This window comes from Eufriesea mexicana, unplaced genomic scaffold, assembly GCF_001483705.2.
Source record: "Eufriesea mexicana isolate 0111107269 unplaced genomic scaffold, ASM148370v2 scaffold2551, whole genome shotgun sequence".
NCBI lineage: Eukaryota > Metazoa > Arthropoda > Insecta > Hymenoptera > Apidae > Eufriesea > Eufriesea mexicana.
Window position 1 is genome coordinate 451,026 of NW_016910623.1, and position 19,368 is coordinate 470,393.

At 36.1% G+C, this 19,368-nt stretch overlaps 2 protein-coding genes across 9 annotated transcripts in view; one reads left to right on the plus strand and one right to left on the minus strand.

Annotated features, from left to right (window-relative positions):
• Window positions 1-85: 85 nt before the first annotated feature.
• LOC108550198 (uncharacterized) lies at window positions 86-925 on the minus strand. Its single transcript, XM_017903864.1, has 3 exons — window positions 784-925; window positions 249-469; window positions 86-163 (listed from the first exon to the last, which is right to left on the minus strand). Exons 1-2 carry the CDS (start codon window positions 923-925, stop codon window positions 255-257), a joined length of 357 nt encoding a protein of 118 aa, XP_017759353.1. The 3' UTR covers window positions 86-163; window positions 249-254.
• A 589-nt stretch (window positions 926-1,514) lies between these two features.
• Liprin-alpha (PTPRF interacting protein alpha) overlaps window positions 1,515-19,368 on the plus strand; it is a 32,339-nt gene continuing 14,485 nt past the window's right edge. For 4 of the 8 annotated variants that reach the window (XM_017903881.1, XM_017903880.1, XM_017903882.1 and 1 more), the window contains exons 1-3: window positions 1,515-2,448; window positions 2,554-2,767; window positions 2,874-3,162. In XM_017903881.1, coding sequence (XP_017759370.1) covers window positions 2,911-3,162 — 252 coding nt within the window. In that variant the 5' untranslated portion in view covers window positions 1,515-2,448; window positions 2,554-2,767; window positions 2,874-2,910. Of the gene's footprint in view, window positions 2,449-2,553; window positions 2,768-2,841; window positions 3,163-13,534; window positions 13,708-19,368 lie in introns of those variants that run through there. The other 4 variants (XM_017903877.1, XM_017903876.1, XM_017903878.1 and 1 more) reach the window with 4 other exon arrangements.

The window sequence follows — 19,368 nt, forward strand, 5'->3', positions numbered from 1 at the left end:
CCAAACATTTTATTATGACGTTCCATGGGATAGCAACTACTATCCAATATACTTCTCAAGAATCGTGTTAGAAGTTCGAGATCTTTGGGCATTTCTTTTCACTGTCTATTGAATGTAAACAAATACATTCAAGGCGAACCAGTATGATTTTTTCATTTTTGTCCTGTAAATTATTACGGCAATTAAAATGATTTTCCCGATGTTAACAAATATTAAAAGAGATTAAAATAGCTTAAAATAAAAATTACCGTTTTTTATAATTCCGTATGATGCGATGGGAATTTCTTTAAAACTGCATGGTAAAGATTATAAAAAGCGTAGAAACTGACGCTCAAGATGACAATTAGTGCCGAGCCGAATACCCAAGATAAAAAGTGGCCATCTATAATATCCGAGGTCTCTTTCCTCTTCCTTGCATCCACCGATTCAGCGATATCTTCGATTGAATCACCTCCAGGTAGATCTAAAACTTGAAAAAATAGTGTAATTCAAGAAATAACAACATTCAATTAAATAATTTTCCCCAAAATACAGTTAGGCAAGTGTTTTATTTTGGAGAGATATTAAAAAAAAAAAGTATTCACTACTGATAATCAAAAAGAGATTACTTTACTGTTTAGAAATTAATGAAGTAATAGTATTTAAGAAATTGAAATACTTCTGATAGATTCTGATAGGTTTTTGTTTTGGATAAAGAGAATAGAAATTTTTGAAAAATTTTATTTGATGATATAAACCTTACTTTTTTAAAGAATATTTTAAATTCGAACTAGAACTACATACCCGTAGCTCCTGGCGTACAAGTGTGCGTCACTGTTTTCATGATGTTCGCCTCTATCTCTCTTGACTGTATAACTTGGTCCAGCATTCGACACGGTAGTCGGTATTGATCATCCAGCATCCCACGCTGTAGCGCAGTCTCCATCTTTCGGAAAGTTGAGTCTCCCTGATTTTTTCCCTCCCTTTTGTGGTAATCAAAATCATCACGTTAAGTAACAATTAATTCTGTTTTAAAATTAAAAGTAAATGTTTCTACAGATTTCAAGGTTTGCTGACAGTTAAACCTTAATATATGACAACCTTTTTTATGTGCTTATATTTCTTTATTTATTATAACATTGAGTTTAAATGTTAAAGGAAAAAACAAATTTATTTCAATGTCCATTTCATTTCGATATTTATTATATTTTACAGATTGTTTCAAATTAATATTTATAAATTTCTTAAGTTAATCGATTTTTATTGTTTTAGATATTAAATGGAACATACAGCTTCTTACAATAAATACAGTGGCATTGGTTTAATATAAATTATAGATATGTTTAGAATTATGGAAGTTCAAATATACCGCGCTTTTTTGATAAAACTTTGCAATTGCAATGGCGCCACAGGTAATCATCGATCTTGTCGCGACTTGCAAATGCGGCTAAAGAAAGTCGTACGACATTCGGGCGGAGTCGGGTGTACCTTCGGGGACGAAGGCTGACGTCACGGCGCAAAATGGCTGCCGGTATCGGAAATGGAGTAGCGTAGAGGCTGGGCGGTAGGAACGAATTGTAGGTGTGTCAGTATTCGGCTTCTCCGCGATAATGCCATCGAAATGCCGATTGTTGTACGCTGACTCGCGCCTCGCGCACTACTCGTACGTTCGATCGAAATCGTTCCGTCAGCCGAGTCTCGGATGGTGATGATAAATCGTGAAATAGTCAACGAAGGAAATTAAGCGGTGTCCCAAACTCTCCTCAATATATTTCTCTTCCCTGCAATAAAGTTTCTTCTGTTCATAATACAGTAGTGATATATACGTTCAGTAGATAAGGTGAAACTGTGTTTGAATGACATTAAAGTGGGAAGTAAACGGTGGTTTGTCCAGTGATCATTTTTGTACTATTCACGGATATTCCACGGTTGTCAGACTCGTCTGCCCGGCTCCAGGAGAGAGTTGACTGTGCACCGTAGGTGTCAGTTCCATGTCGAGGTTCAATAGAAAATCAGTTCACGTCTTTGGAAAGAAGTGAGATGGAAATAGAGGGGTACGCGTGTATGCTCAACGTATGAGGAATCCAAGTGTGCGCAACGCACAGTGTGTCCAAAGATCCTTTTTGCAATCTGTCAAAACTGATTCCACAAACTAATAATTATATGCATTCGTATTTATGGTGAAATCAATCGTGAGTTCGATATTACATCTTCCTCCTATTGTGAACGATCGATTTTTTTTAAGAGAAATATTCTCGCTGCTTACGACTTTATCTACACTGCGTGTGTGTAGCTCCACGACGACACATCGATTGATTCCCTTCTGTAAACAATATTCAGTCGCTAAGAATGTATCGTCCGACGGTGAAAACGAGACATGAGTTTCAATGACGGTGAGAAGTCTCGTGGTCGAGCAAGTGAAGTTGAACTTGAAACTATTCAGAGATTATTCGCGTGATGATTTTGCCGGTAGGTCCTAGTTAAATAAGAATAAAAAGAGAACGATCTCCATCCTTCATCGAGTGAAGAATACAAAGGAAAAGGTAGCCTTTACGATTGTAATATATATTTCAGTTAAACAGTACACCATTTGAAGAGAAATATTGCCGCGATTCTTTCGCGTGGATGTTGATAGATTCGGCGGTACCCTGTGGAAAAAGGAAAGGAAAAAATAAAAGTCTAGTTTCAAAACGAATAAATCAGAGACAAACAGAGATAAAGGAAACATACTCGAGTGAGAAAATCAACTAGGAAAATGACTATTTGAAAAGTTTACAACGGACTAAAGGTACATATATATATATGTATGTGGATATATGTATATATATACATATACACATACATATAACCGGCGCGCGTGTTTGTCCGTTTCTCATTTACGTGTTTATTTGAAGTGAAGTTCCAGTGTGAAAGAGTAGTAGAATACGCAAAATGTGGAATATGATGTGTGATGTGATGCCGACTATCGCGGAGGACAACAACATCAGCCAGCGGAGTTCACAATACTCTGGCAAAGATGTGAACTTCGAGCAGCTGATGGTCTCGATATTCGATGAGAGGGACAAGTTGGCGGAGTCGTTGCGCGAAAGTCAGGAACGACTGCAGGAAACGGAAGAACGTCTCCAGGAGGTCGAAAAGGAACGGGACTTGCTCAATCGTCAACTGGACGCCAATATCCCCCAGGTATGTTTTGATTTTTTTTTCTCATATACATATATCCCTCTTATTTAATAATGTAAATCGACTTAATTTTGTACGTTTTAATTATTTCGAAGGGGAATTATACGACTAATGTAGCGTCAGTCGTAGTTGCTACGTTTGATCTACGAATTGTTAGGTGCTGATGACGACTTATTTATTCCGTAGCATATACAAGGTGTGCCGGAAAACACGATCACAGCGTGCCAATGTGTTTTGTGAGCAGAATAAGAAAAATCGTGCTATATCAATACGAGGAATGTTGAACATAATTGCAAAGATAGCTATCGAAGATTTGATAAATATGAAAGATGTAGTTCTGTTAAGATATAGAAGTTATTTGTTGCAGTTTCTCCGTCACAGTTGACAATAATTAATTTTTTGAGTTTTAGAAGAAAATATGTTGCTGTATAACTCTGGATTTTCTACTATAGGCAAATTAACCGTACTTCTTTTATTTGATATTTTATTTTATTTAATATTAATTAACTTTTTTGTCTTATTTTAGAAAAGATAATTTTTGCTACTCGCAACGACATCGATATTATTGATTTTATTGTAACTTGTATCATGTGATTGTTCAAATTTCTCGATTCCAACAGAATGTGTATACAAGCTTTTATTGCCCGTTCCCATTTCTTCGTCCTATTGCTCAACCTAGATAACGAAGAATTTAATGATGTCATAAAAGATAGCAAATAGTAATTGCACGTGGGTGAATATATGTAATAACGTTTGTATATAATCCTTTATGATAGTTCAAGTATATTACCGAATAAAATTACAATTCCAATCGTAGTATATCACTTGTATTGTTTATTTTCAGCGAATAATGTTGAAGAAGAGACAATTTCGATGTTAGATCGTGTTATTCAGCACGCGTTAACTCGTTCGATTAACAGCCAAGTAGAGATCAATATTTGCCTAATGATAAAGTTGCCAAATGGTTCCTTTTTATCGTGCAAGTTGGTTAGAAAAATTATCCGCTCTACCAACTAGGATTTTAAACGTTTACCCATTTTAAACGTTTATCATGGAGTCATAGGACAGCACTTAAAGAGAACATAAATGAAACTTTTTTTTTTAACATATTGCATGATGGCACATTAATACTATTATTTACTATAGTGGAGGAAAGATTGACTTTGTGGCATTTGTTAGAATACCACCGGTATTTTTCTAATTATGCGTATGTGGTTGACTATGGATGTGTAATTGCCGAAGCGTTTACGTAATGATTACGGTAGAAACGTTTTAACCGACACGTTATCTTAATGTCCCACTTTTTGAGAGAGACCGTTGGAGAGGAGGAATGTATGTGCGCGCGCGTGTGTGTGTGTGTGTGTGTGTGCGCGCGCGCGTGTTATATATATAAATCATCATCATCATCATCATCATATATATATATATATATATATATATGTGCGTGTGTGTGTATGTATACGTTGTGTGTGACATATATCGGTGTATCAAAAGGTTTCTTTTGTTATTGCCACCAGAAAAGTACGGCTTTGTGTAGGAATGTTTAAATTATCCGTCAGATGAAATTCATATTATATTGATATATTCAATATTCAAGGTATAATTGTCTCATTTTAATTATAATATATCTATTATTATCTATAATTTCTTTCTATGTAAATGTAGACTGCGACAATTTTTTGTTTCTTACTTTTTTTTCTTGGTTTGCAAGTGTTCCGAGAGTGAACTATATTTCAGAGATCAAAGGAACACTTAATTTCATATAGGAATATTTTTACTATTTGTATAAAGTAACATAGTACAACTGTTTCTTGGTTCATTAATTCAATGTTTTATATTATACTATTTTATTGGTATGCTAGTCTGTTCTGATAAAAAACGATTATGTCGCATAACATCCGTTGAATCTACAAATTGTCCGGCTTGTTCTTTGTATCTCGTATCATTGGTTCTTTTTCCCACAGGAAAATGATTCTCAGTTATTGCACCTAATTGCACCATTCGCCCTTCCGTGGAGCCTCGAGACTGTGTATATTGACTGGGGTCGCTGAAAAAAACGACGTTGAATTAAGTCGACTGAAATCGAATTAAATCGTTAACGTGCTATAATTTTATTTATGCAGAGTAGCAAAAAGTACCGTTTCCTAACCCTGTTTTACATTGAAACTATGGTATTTAGATCCGGAGAAAAAAAGAAAGAAAAATACTAAAATTCTTCTGATAGAAAAATGCAAAAATTTCTTGGAACAAAGTTTTCTAAAGAGCGCAGTGATGCCTAAAAAAATTGCATATTAGGAAATGTTTTTGCTATTATGTAAAAATGTATCGGTGTATTGGTGGATGTTTGAAAGCAAGAACTTGGTAATTATGCGTAAGAGAAGGAAGAAGGAGTCGGTCATTTAAGTAAAAGGCCAACGCGCGGGAATTTCACGCTTCTTGGAAACCGATTAAGGACGCAATGCTATGTTATGCACTTACCGATTGCAATACTTATTTCCTTGACCGGTGTACGTAGTGTAGAAACAATCTATTCTTCTGTACACACCTTAAAGGAAGGTCGAAGGAGAGAGAAGCTCAAATCATTGATATTCTCAGAGTGAAGACACAAAGAATAAAAAGAAAAATCGATATTTCTATAAATGATGATGTAACTTTGTTATTTTCTAATAGATTATTGCATCGATGCAATAACTTCAATAATCATTTGTAGTCGTGATTTTTTTCTGATTTTTGTCTCTTATAATGTATTGCTTTTTGTAGGTATAACGAAGAGACTGTAGATGAGATTTTTTTCATTGTAAAATTCGTCAAGGAAGATGATTTCTATGCGCTGGGAGGTGAAACGTGACGCACAGTCTGGAGGAGCAATATTATCTACTTTGTGGTCCAATTCCTAGCGATATATGCACATAACGGTAAACCGCCGGAAATGCACATAGATCTCGATGCAAACTCGTAGGTGGTGTACATAGGTGCTCGTAACACAGCGTCTTATTCACCTATTTCTCTCGTGAAATCTTCCCTATATCTGTGGAATGAATTTATTGATAAAAATTTTGCCATGCTAGCTTTCCTTTAAATGCACACTACAGAGAACCGGTAATAGGAAATAAGTTATCACGGTATAGTTTCGAAAAGCATTTTTATTACCATATATTCATCTTTATAATTATTCCGAATATAGGATAAATAGAAGAAATTTTTTGAGGCATTCCTCCAGAAAAAATGTCTTGGCAATTATTTATCGAGCTTTCGCTGCGGATGGAACGTGACAACTTTCTGCGGAGTTTGGCAGGATCCAATGAAAATCTATAAGCTGTACTGGCTTCGACAGCGTCTTATCTTGCCAGGACCAGCTTCGAAAATACACTGGCTTTATCGTTCTATTTAGCCTTTGTTCGTTGCATGCCATTTACATTTCACAATGTACTCTGTTCTTTCCATTGCGATAACGATACGTTTGTCATAGGTACTCTGTGCATATAACATCTAGCAAGCAGGAGTCACTTCGATGTTAATCGTGTAAGAAACATAAGGGATTGAAATCTATGTATATTTCTGGAACAAAGGAATGGATATAAAATGATGAGTGAACGAGGAAATGGCACTTCTCAGGCGCTTGCCACAGAAAACGATGATAATTATATATAAAAATTTCTTATCACCGATTTTTCTCTTTACTGTATCTCGATAAATGCTTATTGAGGCAACGACATCGCATGGGAAATATTAAATATGTAGGGCACGCAAAAATTTTCGGTTTATATTAATCGTACAGATTTTGCGATATTTCAATTCTTAATTCATTAAGTTTCCGAAGGATCATAATCTAGTTAAATATTCCGAAAACTCGGTTAATCTTAAACTAATAATGATTCGTATATTTTTGTTCAAGTATTGATTTTTGGGAATTATCGCCTAGGGTATTATTCATCAGAACTTTTACATGACGTCTGACTCATAATAGATTACTCATATGTCTTCGCGTCATCGACTACCCTAATATCGAGAAATTGTACCATAGTTGGTTCAGCCTTATGTCAATTTATATTTAGTTCGTTATTTCAGAAAACCTGAATAATTTTAAATATAAAATTCGAATCAAGATGATTTGCAAGGTTCGTTTTTGATTTTCTTTAAGGATAATGAACAATTTCTGGAAAGAAACGAGTATTTGGCAAAGAGCACACCTTTTTAATCTCGATCGTCTTTTTCTTTTCTTTTCATGGTCTGAAAGTCATCGTAAGATATGAAAAGTATACACGAGAATGCAGTATACGTAAAGGGAAGAAACATAATGTGGAGCATCGATATATCCATGGAATAAGGGAGAGAAACCGACAGCCATATCGATCCATCCGTTGCCCGATTGGCTTTTATGTACGCGCCGGCATGTTATACGGGGTGTCTCTAATAAATGGCACAATTGGAAATTGTGTAACACTACACTAATAAATAAGGAGCAATTCATTCTTCTACAAGTTGAATATTACTTGAAAATTCCGCGTGTAAAAATGCAATTTTATCTTGCATATTTTTTAATGAAATTCTATTGGATTTTTATCGCATATTCTCTACGATTTCTTGCACACGACGAACGATCATCGTTTATTTGTCAGTATTGACGCACATGTAAATTAAACGTTTTTCCCTTTTATTTTTATGTTTTCATAAAATTAATGTCATGGTTTTAAATCTATAGGTGTTTTAAAAGCACGTGGACTGAAATAACAAGGAAATTGGACCATTCGCTAGTTTTTTTCTCAAGGAAACTTCAATCTTGAATCGAAGCGAAAGATATTTTTCTAATTGATAAAAAGACACGAGAAGTGCAGAGATTCCTGGATGAGTTTATGGTGATCGTATTTTATGTGTATGCGCCGTTTCGGTGTTACCGAGACCTCGGAAAACTCCTTCGCATTTTTTTACGGTAGGATTTCGTTTCCTGTGCGACCCAATGGCACGTATTCCAGAGACAAAGGGTAAAAATGAAACGAGAACGGATAATAAATGGCAGCTGGAGAGAGAGAGACGAACTGACGACCCAGTTTCGTTATAGTTTCATTAACTATTCTCATTTACAAGTAAATTCGTGAGAAAAAAAGGCGGAAGAAGGGGCGGTTGGAAAGAAGTGACTTCGATTACGAACGACATTAAACTAGCGTTTGCGGACGTGTGCGTGGATGGACCGAAGAGTAATAGGGTTACTGGTGATCATAATGAAATCTCGTAACTAACGAGTCATAGTTTAGCGAGGCCTCTCAGGGTTTGTAATTAATTGCGATTAGCAATGAAACAGCGAAACGGCATCGATAAATTAACGATGACGTTGGTGGAAAACTGGTGACCATGGATTAATTTCGATTACTGCGATTTATCGAAACGGTCTGATGTACTCACGGTGTGATGAGATTAAATATGATTATTTAAATAATTAGGAATTATTGTATCGATTGTATCGATTTATTCGTATTATAACTTTTATATGAGTGTTATTAGATTTCTTCCATTTTCCTTACTTTAACTATAGTAAGGATATTGTAGGTACCTATTAGTTTATATTTTAGCATTTAATTTCTTTCTTGAATTAACTTTTATAAATAAGGATGAAGGATGAAATAAGGAAGGATGGAAAGGCAGAAGATGAAGGAAATTGGCTAGGAGATTGATAGGCAGATGAATTATTTCGTTCAGAAGGAAATCTGAGTTAGTCTCAAGGTGGGCTGAAGTTTCATTTAATTTTTGAACGGCGTACGTAAAAGCACGGAACTCTCGTCTCGTGGTAGGAAATCGTTCCTCGTGTGTGCTTGCAGCTGCGGCCACTGACTCGTCTCGTCATTAATTTCGTGTTACTGCCTCGACGTGCTTGTATCGAGTGCACGTTCGAACAGATTATCGATTCTTTCATCCTGCACAGCAAATGGCATCGAAACATACATACCTAGAAACATAGAAGCAACCAAAGTCGTAGAATATCTCGAAAATGTACATTTTTAATCATTCCTTTTCTTTATTATAATTGGCTTCTGTCCTAGAGTTACCTATTTCATAATTGGAAACTGTATTTTACGTTGATTGTATTTTATTTTTTAATCCACAAATTTGATGGACAATACTAGGGCGTATTACATATCCCACTAGACAATGAAATTAATTTCTGAAAATATCCCAGCATAAAATGACTGTACAATGTAATCATATCTGTCAAATTCATCGGGGAATAACGACAGAGTTTTCTTAATATTAGAAGTACCAACTGAGTCGATGGTATTTGTAAATGCTTGTGCCTCTTACTGCTCGTCACTTCAATTCAGATCACTCTAGACAGACGATTTTAATACCAATTTCAGTTAATTCAGGCTCTTAATGTGAATCAGACCGATTGAATTAAATTGAATTTTTAATATCTTACATCTCCTCTTCTTCCTTGCGTTATGAGATATTGCGAGGTAATGTTTTCAATTTTTTCCTTTTGGAAATAAGATTCTTCAAAAGTAAATTATGTTATAAATCTGATGTATTTCAGTACGTGAAGTTATTATTTTATTATCGTTATGGGATATTGTATTCAAGATAAAGGAGCCTAAATTCTAGATATTCTCTTTTATCTGTAACAATAAGGAACAATTTATCCTTCGTATCCATCAAATGACTTAAATGGGGACGGTCAATATAATGATTGGAAACTTGCATCAACCTCATAGGTTTCCCTTCTTCTTTCCCATCGACGGATTGAAAGGTGTTGAGTGCCAGGTTGTTAAGTGGTAGCTAACAATTCGAATTCTTCGACTTCGTCGCCTTGAGTTGATTAGCAAAAGAAAATCGAACATCTCCATCTGCAACCTCGTGAAACATCTGTTTGCTAATTGATTTGCATGCATTTGAGACCTTCCTTAATTGGCTTTAAGCCTAAATTCTTTGCTCTGTTGCTGTTTTGTAAAAATATATGGAACACTTATTAATGTTTCAAGAATAACTCGTCGATCTTTTGTTCTGTTTTGGGAGGTTTTATTTTGGGTAGGCGTCGTTTTGCGATAGGAAACTGATTAAATAGAAATAATCGAAGAGCCAATTTCTTAACAAGTAATAATTTGAGTTACTATTTCAGGTAGAGTCAACATCTTCGACGATATACACGTTACGCTATGAGAAACATTGTGCATTTATTGACGAAGCATTACGTTCCACGCATATGGAGATTGGGTGTGGATATCGTGATGTAATGTGTGCCGGATTACAGGCTGCCTCAGAGCAATTGGAGTACGAAGGGCAGAGTTACTCGAGCGGCTTGTGTTACGTGATTTCTGCTTCTGCCTTTTCGCGATTTCCTTACAGATGTTTTCACTCCAAGTTTCTAAACTGGCCCGAGACACTCGAATGACTCCTTTTCGTTAAATCCAATCTGTGAGGATCATAGCATGGTAACCGAAGTATAAAGAAAAAGGAGATATCCAAGGGCTATAGAATTATCCAAAAATACAATTTCAGAAATATCATCTGCATGGTAAATAACATAAATCATTTCCTAAACAATAAAATTAGCTATTTGTAAAGAAATAGAGTTACAGTCACAATCCTTGACTCTTTGCACTAGACGTGAACCACGTTAGCTAATCCAATAGGAAATAGTCATTCTCGAATATCTTCTTCCTATTTAAGCTATGATCTTCTTCAACTGAAATCCAACAAGTGGAATAAAGATCCAATCAATAGCTGTTAAAGGAACAATTACGAACAAAGGGTTAATCGAATCTTCACCCTAAACAATCTTGAACGGGATTGAATTACCATCGGCACGTTTCTCCATAAATCAACGGCAGTTTCACCAGAATATTCCGGCATTATTTGGAACGATCCTGGTGGAACGTTGTCCGGAAGAAAGGGTTCGCTGCCAAGCATGCTTGGAGCGATCTCGAAGCTGCGGCAACGCGACACAAAGACCGTTTCATTTGTAATACTGCGGAAAGTTTCGTCCTGTCTAGTGCAGAAAGGGCTAGAGAGAAGCCAGGGTGGGAAACTTTTGAGGGTGGAACCTCTTTTCTCTCTCTTTTTTTCCGTTCCTCTTTTTCCATTTTCTTCTTGTTCCTTTTTTCTCCCTCTCTGTACTTACTTTTACACTCATACACGTTCACACACACACAGGTACACCCGGCGATCGAGCGATGAAAAAACTGACCTGCTCGCAGTTTCGGCGCGTAATGCCGGCCAGGGGATTGCAAAAAACTGCAGGCGCGTGCAGCGGAAGTTGGAAGTGGAAAGGGAGTAAAGGGTGAGAGAAAGGGAGAAGAGAGTGGATGCGAAGCGAAAAAGGCGATTAGGCCGTCTCGATCCTCCACTGAGGAAAAATTCAGATCGGGGTGAAATAGTTTTACGACCCCAGGAAATTCTCACCCCTTTGGGAATTGATATTATTTTAATTTGTCCCTCTGTTTGGTTTTTAAGCGAAACATACTCGAAACCATGGATAATGTTACATTTTATTGCTCGAAGCGATTGGATGCTACGCTATGTGAATTGACACTGTGTCCTATAAACTATTTAATGACTCGAGGATTGGATTATCGCCTGAATTACCTATTTAGTAAAAGGTATAAGGTTACCTTCACTGCTGCTTAAATTATACCAAATTTAGATAGTATACTCTTTTAATCAGTTAAATAAAACAATATCTTTTTCCACTTTATCAGTTGCTTAGGTTTTTCTAAAAATGTACTGAATATTGTATTAATTTATAAAAATGTACTAAGTATTGGTGGATTTGAGACTGAAGTATCGTTTATTACAGATAATTAGCTGCAAAATGATAGACCTGCTCGTCAAGATAGACACTGGAAGCAAACTTTTATCTTTCCTAAACAGTAATCATCAGCAGCTACACCAAAAACTCTCGTTATCATCCTTATCGCACACCACGTAAAAATCAACCCTCTTCGAAGTACTGGAAAGCCTCGAAAGAGTCCCCCGGGAAGTTTATCGATCCCCAGCCGAATAGGGCTGATTATTCGGTCCCAAAAGGTAGTAGGAATTGGCGTAGACGAGGATCCGGTTGAAAATCGGCGAAAGGACGAACGAAGCGATGATATCGGGTATGCGCGGAGTGGAGAGGCGGTACGGAAGAGTTTGGGGTAAAAATTTCTAGGACGAGGCGAACGGGTGCAATGCACCGGTGTACGCGATATACGCTCGACGATCAATAGCCACCCCACCTTACTCGGCCGGCGGCGCATGAATGAACCTCGCCTTTTACACACTACTCGGTAGTAGTAGCTCTCTCTACTCGCGCGCGCCGCCTGCGAGCTGCAACGCTGCCGCCTTCGGCCGTGTGCAGCGGTTTTCAATGCGCCTCTCCTCGGCCCGACCAAACCGGATCTAGATGAAATTTAACCGACACGGTGATTAACACGAATCGAATGTTCGGTAGAAAGTTGGGAATGATTAAAATCCTTTGTTTAATGATACTTCTTTTATGGTTGCAGGTATTAGAATTCTGTATTCTGTCCTAAAATAGCGATACCGTTGAAGATGTACTCGATAAGTCATTAGAACTTTGGTTGATATGATAATTAAAGTGAATTTGCTGATTTGGAAGAAATTCACGGATAATTGTGTTGCTAGACCTGCTGCTGCAGGTGTTAGAATTAGATATTCCTTTTTGAAATTGAGAGGCTACTGAGAACTTAGTTGAAGCATTAGAGGTAATTTCAAGTTTGATATGAATGAAATTTGATTCTTCATCTTATATCTTAGGTTTTATTTTATGTATTTCTCGTTAGACATCGTTACGCTGATTTCGTGCAACTTGTCACGTTGAAGAAACAATTTAGGATTATGTTATGGACATTCATATTCGATAAAGATATATACATATTTCTTGGGCAAAACTACAAGAACGACTTTCTGAATTTGCATGGACTTAATTATTTTACGACGGTTCTTTAAAGTGAATAAGGAATGAAAAGAACGAAAATCAGTTCCGATATAAAATTGGATGAACTCGACAATCATTCGAGCTTTTTATACGCGATCGAACAAAACGTGGCCTAATTTTTCAGATCCCCGATAATCGTTGCCACGTAGCTGACCTATCTTCTTGTTATTCACTCCGTCATGTAACCCATTAGATCCACCCATTTATACCTCTAACATTTCTTTTTATACGGTATGTTAATCTTTCAATACGAAAAAATTACTCGAAATATTCTTTATATTTTTTTCACTTTTTAAAATGACTATAATTAATATATTTTATAAATGTACAGGTTGAGAACCATCTGTTTAGAGTGCACTTGCAAGACACACAGCGCCGTATATAGTTGGAACATTAGCCTCATATCCACCCACTACGTTATTACCGACGATTCTGGTTATACGATTAATGCACGAGCTGAATTCATTGTGCACGATTGTGCGATCTCGATCATCCTTCTCGAGGAACTTTTAGAAGTTACAATTGTTACGTCCAGCTTTGTTCCTTTCATCCTTTTCTTCTAACTAAATGCATTATGGCATTCTCCACCGATGAAGAATTCTGAAGTTTAACCCTTTGCGGTTAGTATTATACGTGTATATCATTTCACAGTGTCTGCCAGAAGTTCAGATATTTTCAGTAATACAACCTATTTACAGGATTGTTATAAAAAGCATGTGCAAAAATATTAAAATCCTTGAATCGGATTTTTTATCATTAATTGTTCTATTTTATTTTATTTCCTCATTTTTGCTTGCACTTGTTAGCCATTTTCCATGTAAACCGATAGAACTGATATTCTGTGTCACTGAGTCGGAGAAGTTTGAGCTATATTGATTTCCCTTCACATTCCTCGAATCTGTCCGCGTATTGGCATTGACGATTCGCCTGGTATCTGTTTCTCCATTTACCTTCTAGCAATTTCATCCCTTCAGGGACGAATTTCTTAAAGCTAGGTAAACCAGAATTTACTCCTTAGTGTTTCGTTTCTTATCATTTAATATATTTCTGTCAAAAATTGAAGAATATACGTGATAAATAATAAAAGATGATAACTTATTGATCATACTATCAAAAAGATTCGAATTTTTTAATGAAAAAATAAGTTGAACATTGGGAATAATATTTTTGCAAATGATGGTACGTTTTTAAAAAAAAAAATTGCTGGAAAAGTTTGTGATAATTAGTCAGTAGTTCTATAACAGTTGAAGTACTATTTCACTTTGTTTCTGCATATTTCTTTGAATTTTCTAGTATCTCTGAGAAGATAGTTAATGGTATAAATTTCTATGGATAAGCACGCTATATGTTATCTGGAAGTTGGATGAAGGAGCTCGGTATTTGCACAGTGGCCAAGCCGAACGGTAAACATCTGGTACATATTATGCTCCTCTGGAAACTGTTCGTCGTAAGTTGCCAAGCAAATAGAACTATACCCTTTATGGGGAACACTGATATACTCGTGAAGCAGCGTCAGAAAACCGCAAACTAGAAGAGGAGCTTTCGATTAGTCACTGTTCTGACTTGTCTGCGCGACTAATTACAATGACTATATGTAAAAGGAGTTGCTAAAAATACGATTGCTTCTATTAATAGCAAAATTAATTACGGTCGATTATTATAATTGCCAATGATATGGATGATTAAACTACGTTGATGAAACGAATATTAATTAAGTTTATTCTATGAGAAAATTAAATTTCAACTGAACTTTGAAACAAGGTCAAACAGTTATAACAAAATCATTAATTATAATTAAACAACGGTAGGAGTTATTTAGTAGAATTAGTTTCAAATGAACTTTCCTAATTGTTTCATTAATTTTGTAAATTTCTTAGTTTTTTATTTTTACATGAATTTTCTTCGTATTATAATTTCTTCATTTGCCTGTACCTCGCTACATTTTTTAATTTTCTAACATCCTATATCTTTATTAAGTGCGCTAATTCTTTAATTTCATCTCCCTGAATGAAGACCCAATTTCTCTCGATTACAATCAATTTCTCACGCTCAGCTTTCTGTAACAGAAAATAGGCTACATAGTGATCAAATTTATAATAAGTTAAATAGTCAAATAAAACAGGTGCACCAGCTTTATGTCAGTTGAAATCGCGATTTCGCAAGATTATCTCGGCTTATCTGCCGCGTTTTATGTTGTACATCCGTTCACGTTTAATTAGCAAGGAACACGAGACCGGTGCTTGTAACCTGCCGTCGTAACGTCCATCAGATGGGATGCGTGGGTGAACACTTTCCTTTTCGTAGGTGCCATTAAACAAGCCACACCGCTGTGGTCGATCATTTTGACCGTATACCTGGTCGAACACCATTTTCCACCACACCTCATGTGCATACCTGGCTATTAGGCGATCAGCTATTCTAAAAAAAGACATTGCGATATGTCCAAGAATTTCCTAGTTCTTTATCAGAAATCAATTCACTTTTACACTTTAACACTTGTATCAATTCGACTCGATTTTTTCAAAAATGAACTAGATATTGTGGATGTCAGAAAATTCGACTTTTTGAGAATTAAAATTTTCATGTAGTGTTGGTGATGTACAAATTTCTGGAATGGATAATAATTCAGGTAAATAAATGTTTGAGATGACTTTCTTGGTTTCTAGGTTTCCAAAGACTGCATTAATTTTCCTAGCTTGCTGGGTTTCCCGTATTATTAATTTAAATTTCCTTAGGTTGCCAATTTTTCTTTTCTTGGTACCTTCCTGCGTTTCTAAGTTTTCAAGTTGTCTAGTTTTATAGGTTTCTCGATTTCTCGGTTCCTTATCTGCCTACTTTTATTTCTGTATTAATTAAATACCAGAATATCAGTGTTCTCGTACTCCAACGTTCAAAATCTGTGTAAGTAATTTCAATTTATCACCGTATATTGGTAGAAGGAAGTTCAAACGGGGAGAGGAGTCGGCCGTAAAGAATGATTGATCGGCGAAGGGCATAGATCGTAATCCCGCTTCACGTGAACGTACTTTAAATTCGCGTATGAATGAAGCCATTCGCGTGCAGTGATGATTCAGATGGGGCCAACGTGTAGGAGTGTGTTCCACCCCTTCTCATCACACCCTCTTCACATTTCTTTCTCCTTCTCTGCAATGCTTTTATCCGACTATTTGTTTTTGCCCGTCTACCAGAACACACTGCCTTCTTCTTTAACTTCTCACTTCTCTCCACTTCACGAGAAGTTTCTAGCAAAAATACTAAACCCAATTTAAATTTACCCTTTCTAGTTGTTATTTTCAAAATCATTTTTTCCACCGTTTCGTTAATTTCTTACTATAATTATTTTCTAGAGTCAAGGAAGACGCCAAAGAAGCAGTGCAAGAAAGAAATATAAGTTCAGCAAATATGCAGAGAAAGGGAATTATAGTTATTGCGCAACACTTTCGACTGTTCCCTTAATACTGTACAAGCACTATCGCACGCGCATAATTGACGAAGTGCACATATTAAGAATGCAAATTACACGATACCAAGGGACCATTCAATTGCAAACATACGTACAACTATGTAACCAACTGGCGTTTTCATACTTACGTAGCATTATCTTCGCGTGCATCTACTTGCTTTTTCAGATTTTGGTTTCTCCACTGCGTGTTCACTCGCTTGATCTGGTATAAATTTCGAAACGAGTGCTTTCGAAGCATGAGATTTTGTTAGTCAGAGTTTCAGTAGTCTGTCTTTCATTTGATTAGACCTTACGATTGAACGCTATATCCGAATGGCTACTGGAAATAAATTATACGAAGAGATAGAAACAGAGGCAGATAAGTTGACTGATAATAAATGATGGGAAATTTTGTTAATCGATGATTAAGGTAATTAATTCGACATAATGTAATGGTCTCAGCTCACTAACTTTGACTTATTATATGAAGACAATGTCTCCTGTTTCTCATAGATGAACAATGAAGACGTGCTTATTGCTGCAATCGCCACATAATTCTTCAGCTAACGTTATTGAACATGCGTGTATGTCCAAGTACCAGTACACGCTATGCTTATGTATACTATCTTCTATTCGTGTCCTTGTGGTCATCTAACACGAGAGCTTAAAAAGATTTATATTCCAATTGCCTCAATATCGAATCTACCGCTAATTCTCCTATTTTCTTCACTGTTCTTTTGTGTTAATTTAATTTTCTCAAGGTAACTTAAAGTTTTAAATCGTTCTGCTGTGCACGTACAATTCTCTACACTACAGTTTTGCTGTATCACTGTTTCTTGTTTCTAGGCTTCAAATAAACAGCTGCGTGTTCCTGCCTTTGAGATACAATTATTTATTAACAACGACCAGTTAGATTATTATGTAAAATTGATTGAATGCAAAATGGTGGAATGCTGTGAAGCTTTTCAGTCGTAGAACAAGATTTCTTTATCTCGAAACACGAGATTATTATTAAGTCACGTAATAAAGTGACGGTCACTCATTATTATGCAGGTATTGCGCATTACATACTTCCAGCTCATACTATTAAAATAGTAATGCGACGTTATAGGCAGTGAGAGAGATTCTTCTCCTGTGCTAAATACCTCCCTCTCGAGAATATAACGTTCCTTCACAGATGATTCTCCTACTTTGTCGTTTCAACCCGTCGACAAGCTACTTATACCTAATTAAATATTATTGTCATTTCTTAACCACTGTTACTAAATTAACGCGCCAAATTTTATTCTTTTTAGTCAGTTTCGATTCTGCTTAAGAGCGTCCTATATTTTCGTGTTACGAGGTATATCTGCCACTGGAACGTCAGATTTCGCTGCTTTTGCCTTCATTTCTAAAGCCAGTTGGAGACTCTGCATCTCCGTGGATTATTTTCCAACCGTCCAGGATTTCTTTCTCTCGAAATCTCCATTAACGAGTACACAATACCGATCGAGATGCATTTTATTCACATCAGTTGCATCTCTACGATCCGCTGATCCATATTTTCTTTTTCAAAACAAGCTTAATCCCTGCGTATCGATGTTCAGAAAATTCCATCTGTTCCATAAGCGTTAGAAGCACGATTTTATGTTCGTCAGACTTTTTCGGTTCGATAACATCTCCGACACTGTGTTGGATGTCACTATTTATAGGTTCCCATTGCAACTCGAGCAATAATCGAGTTTGGCTTTCGTCTGCATCTGGCACGTTCAGCTTGTTCTCGTTCCTTAGTTCGCGATGTCGTTTTTCCTTGCTCGAGATCTTGCTACTCGTTACTTTGTGTTTAATTAATGCAAATTAGAAGAGTCAGTCTATTTAGTGTAAAAAGATTGTTAGTGAGTCTATTGGGATGTTTGTATAAATTTTTGTTGCAAAACATTTAGCCTTGATCAAGAGTGAATATTTTACGGTGTCATTCTTTAATTCTCGTTAAAAAATTTGGATGTTACTTAGCAATAGAGACAATGTTCCTTTGTGCGAATATGCTCAGCTGTGCAACATTCCCCGGCTAAAAATAATCCTGGAGTTGTTGGTGAAGAGTTTGTAGTTTTTTGAATTAAAAGGCTCCTGAGCGTGATGGAAACATGGTGTCGTGAGATTTATGAGCGCAATCTGTAGCCTGTGTTCGAGAATTTCTCGTGAATCTTTCACCGTAAATACAATATAATATATGGACATTTTACGGGTAGAGGATCCGAGGAATATCTCATTAGCATTTAATTCTGAGAAAATGAGTCAGATTTTAATTTTGGATCGAGAAGGCGCCTATTTCGCGGAATTTTCTAGATCTCTCTTGCTTTTCGGTTCTGACATTTTCTGTCATGACTTTTTAATTAATCTACACTCGAATTAAAAAGAAATATATATTCTCTTAAATATTATCCTTTATGTTTACAAGATTTTCTATAATTTACGATATTTATTTCAATGTTTCAGAATTGCCTGAACTGCAGAATTACAGAAATTTTTATCATCGTTTGTGAAGCAACCTGTATCACCTAACAGTCTCGTACGAATTGATAGTAATAATAATCATTCAAGCCGAGAGTCTGTGCAATTTCTACCGACGAACTCGCGATTTCCCAACAGGCCTGTTATTTTGCGAACAACCGTTAGGAGAATGTTAGAAAATAGAACGTGCAGAGGATATAAATAAACCGATGATCGTATATCTAAACATTCGAAGAAATGAACGAACAAATTCGGGTAATTATAGTCGAGGAAAGTAGAACATTTAACTGACCAAATGCTTAATTATGACTTACTACGGATGAATCTAATTATTTCCCACGGTTGAATG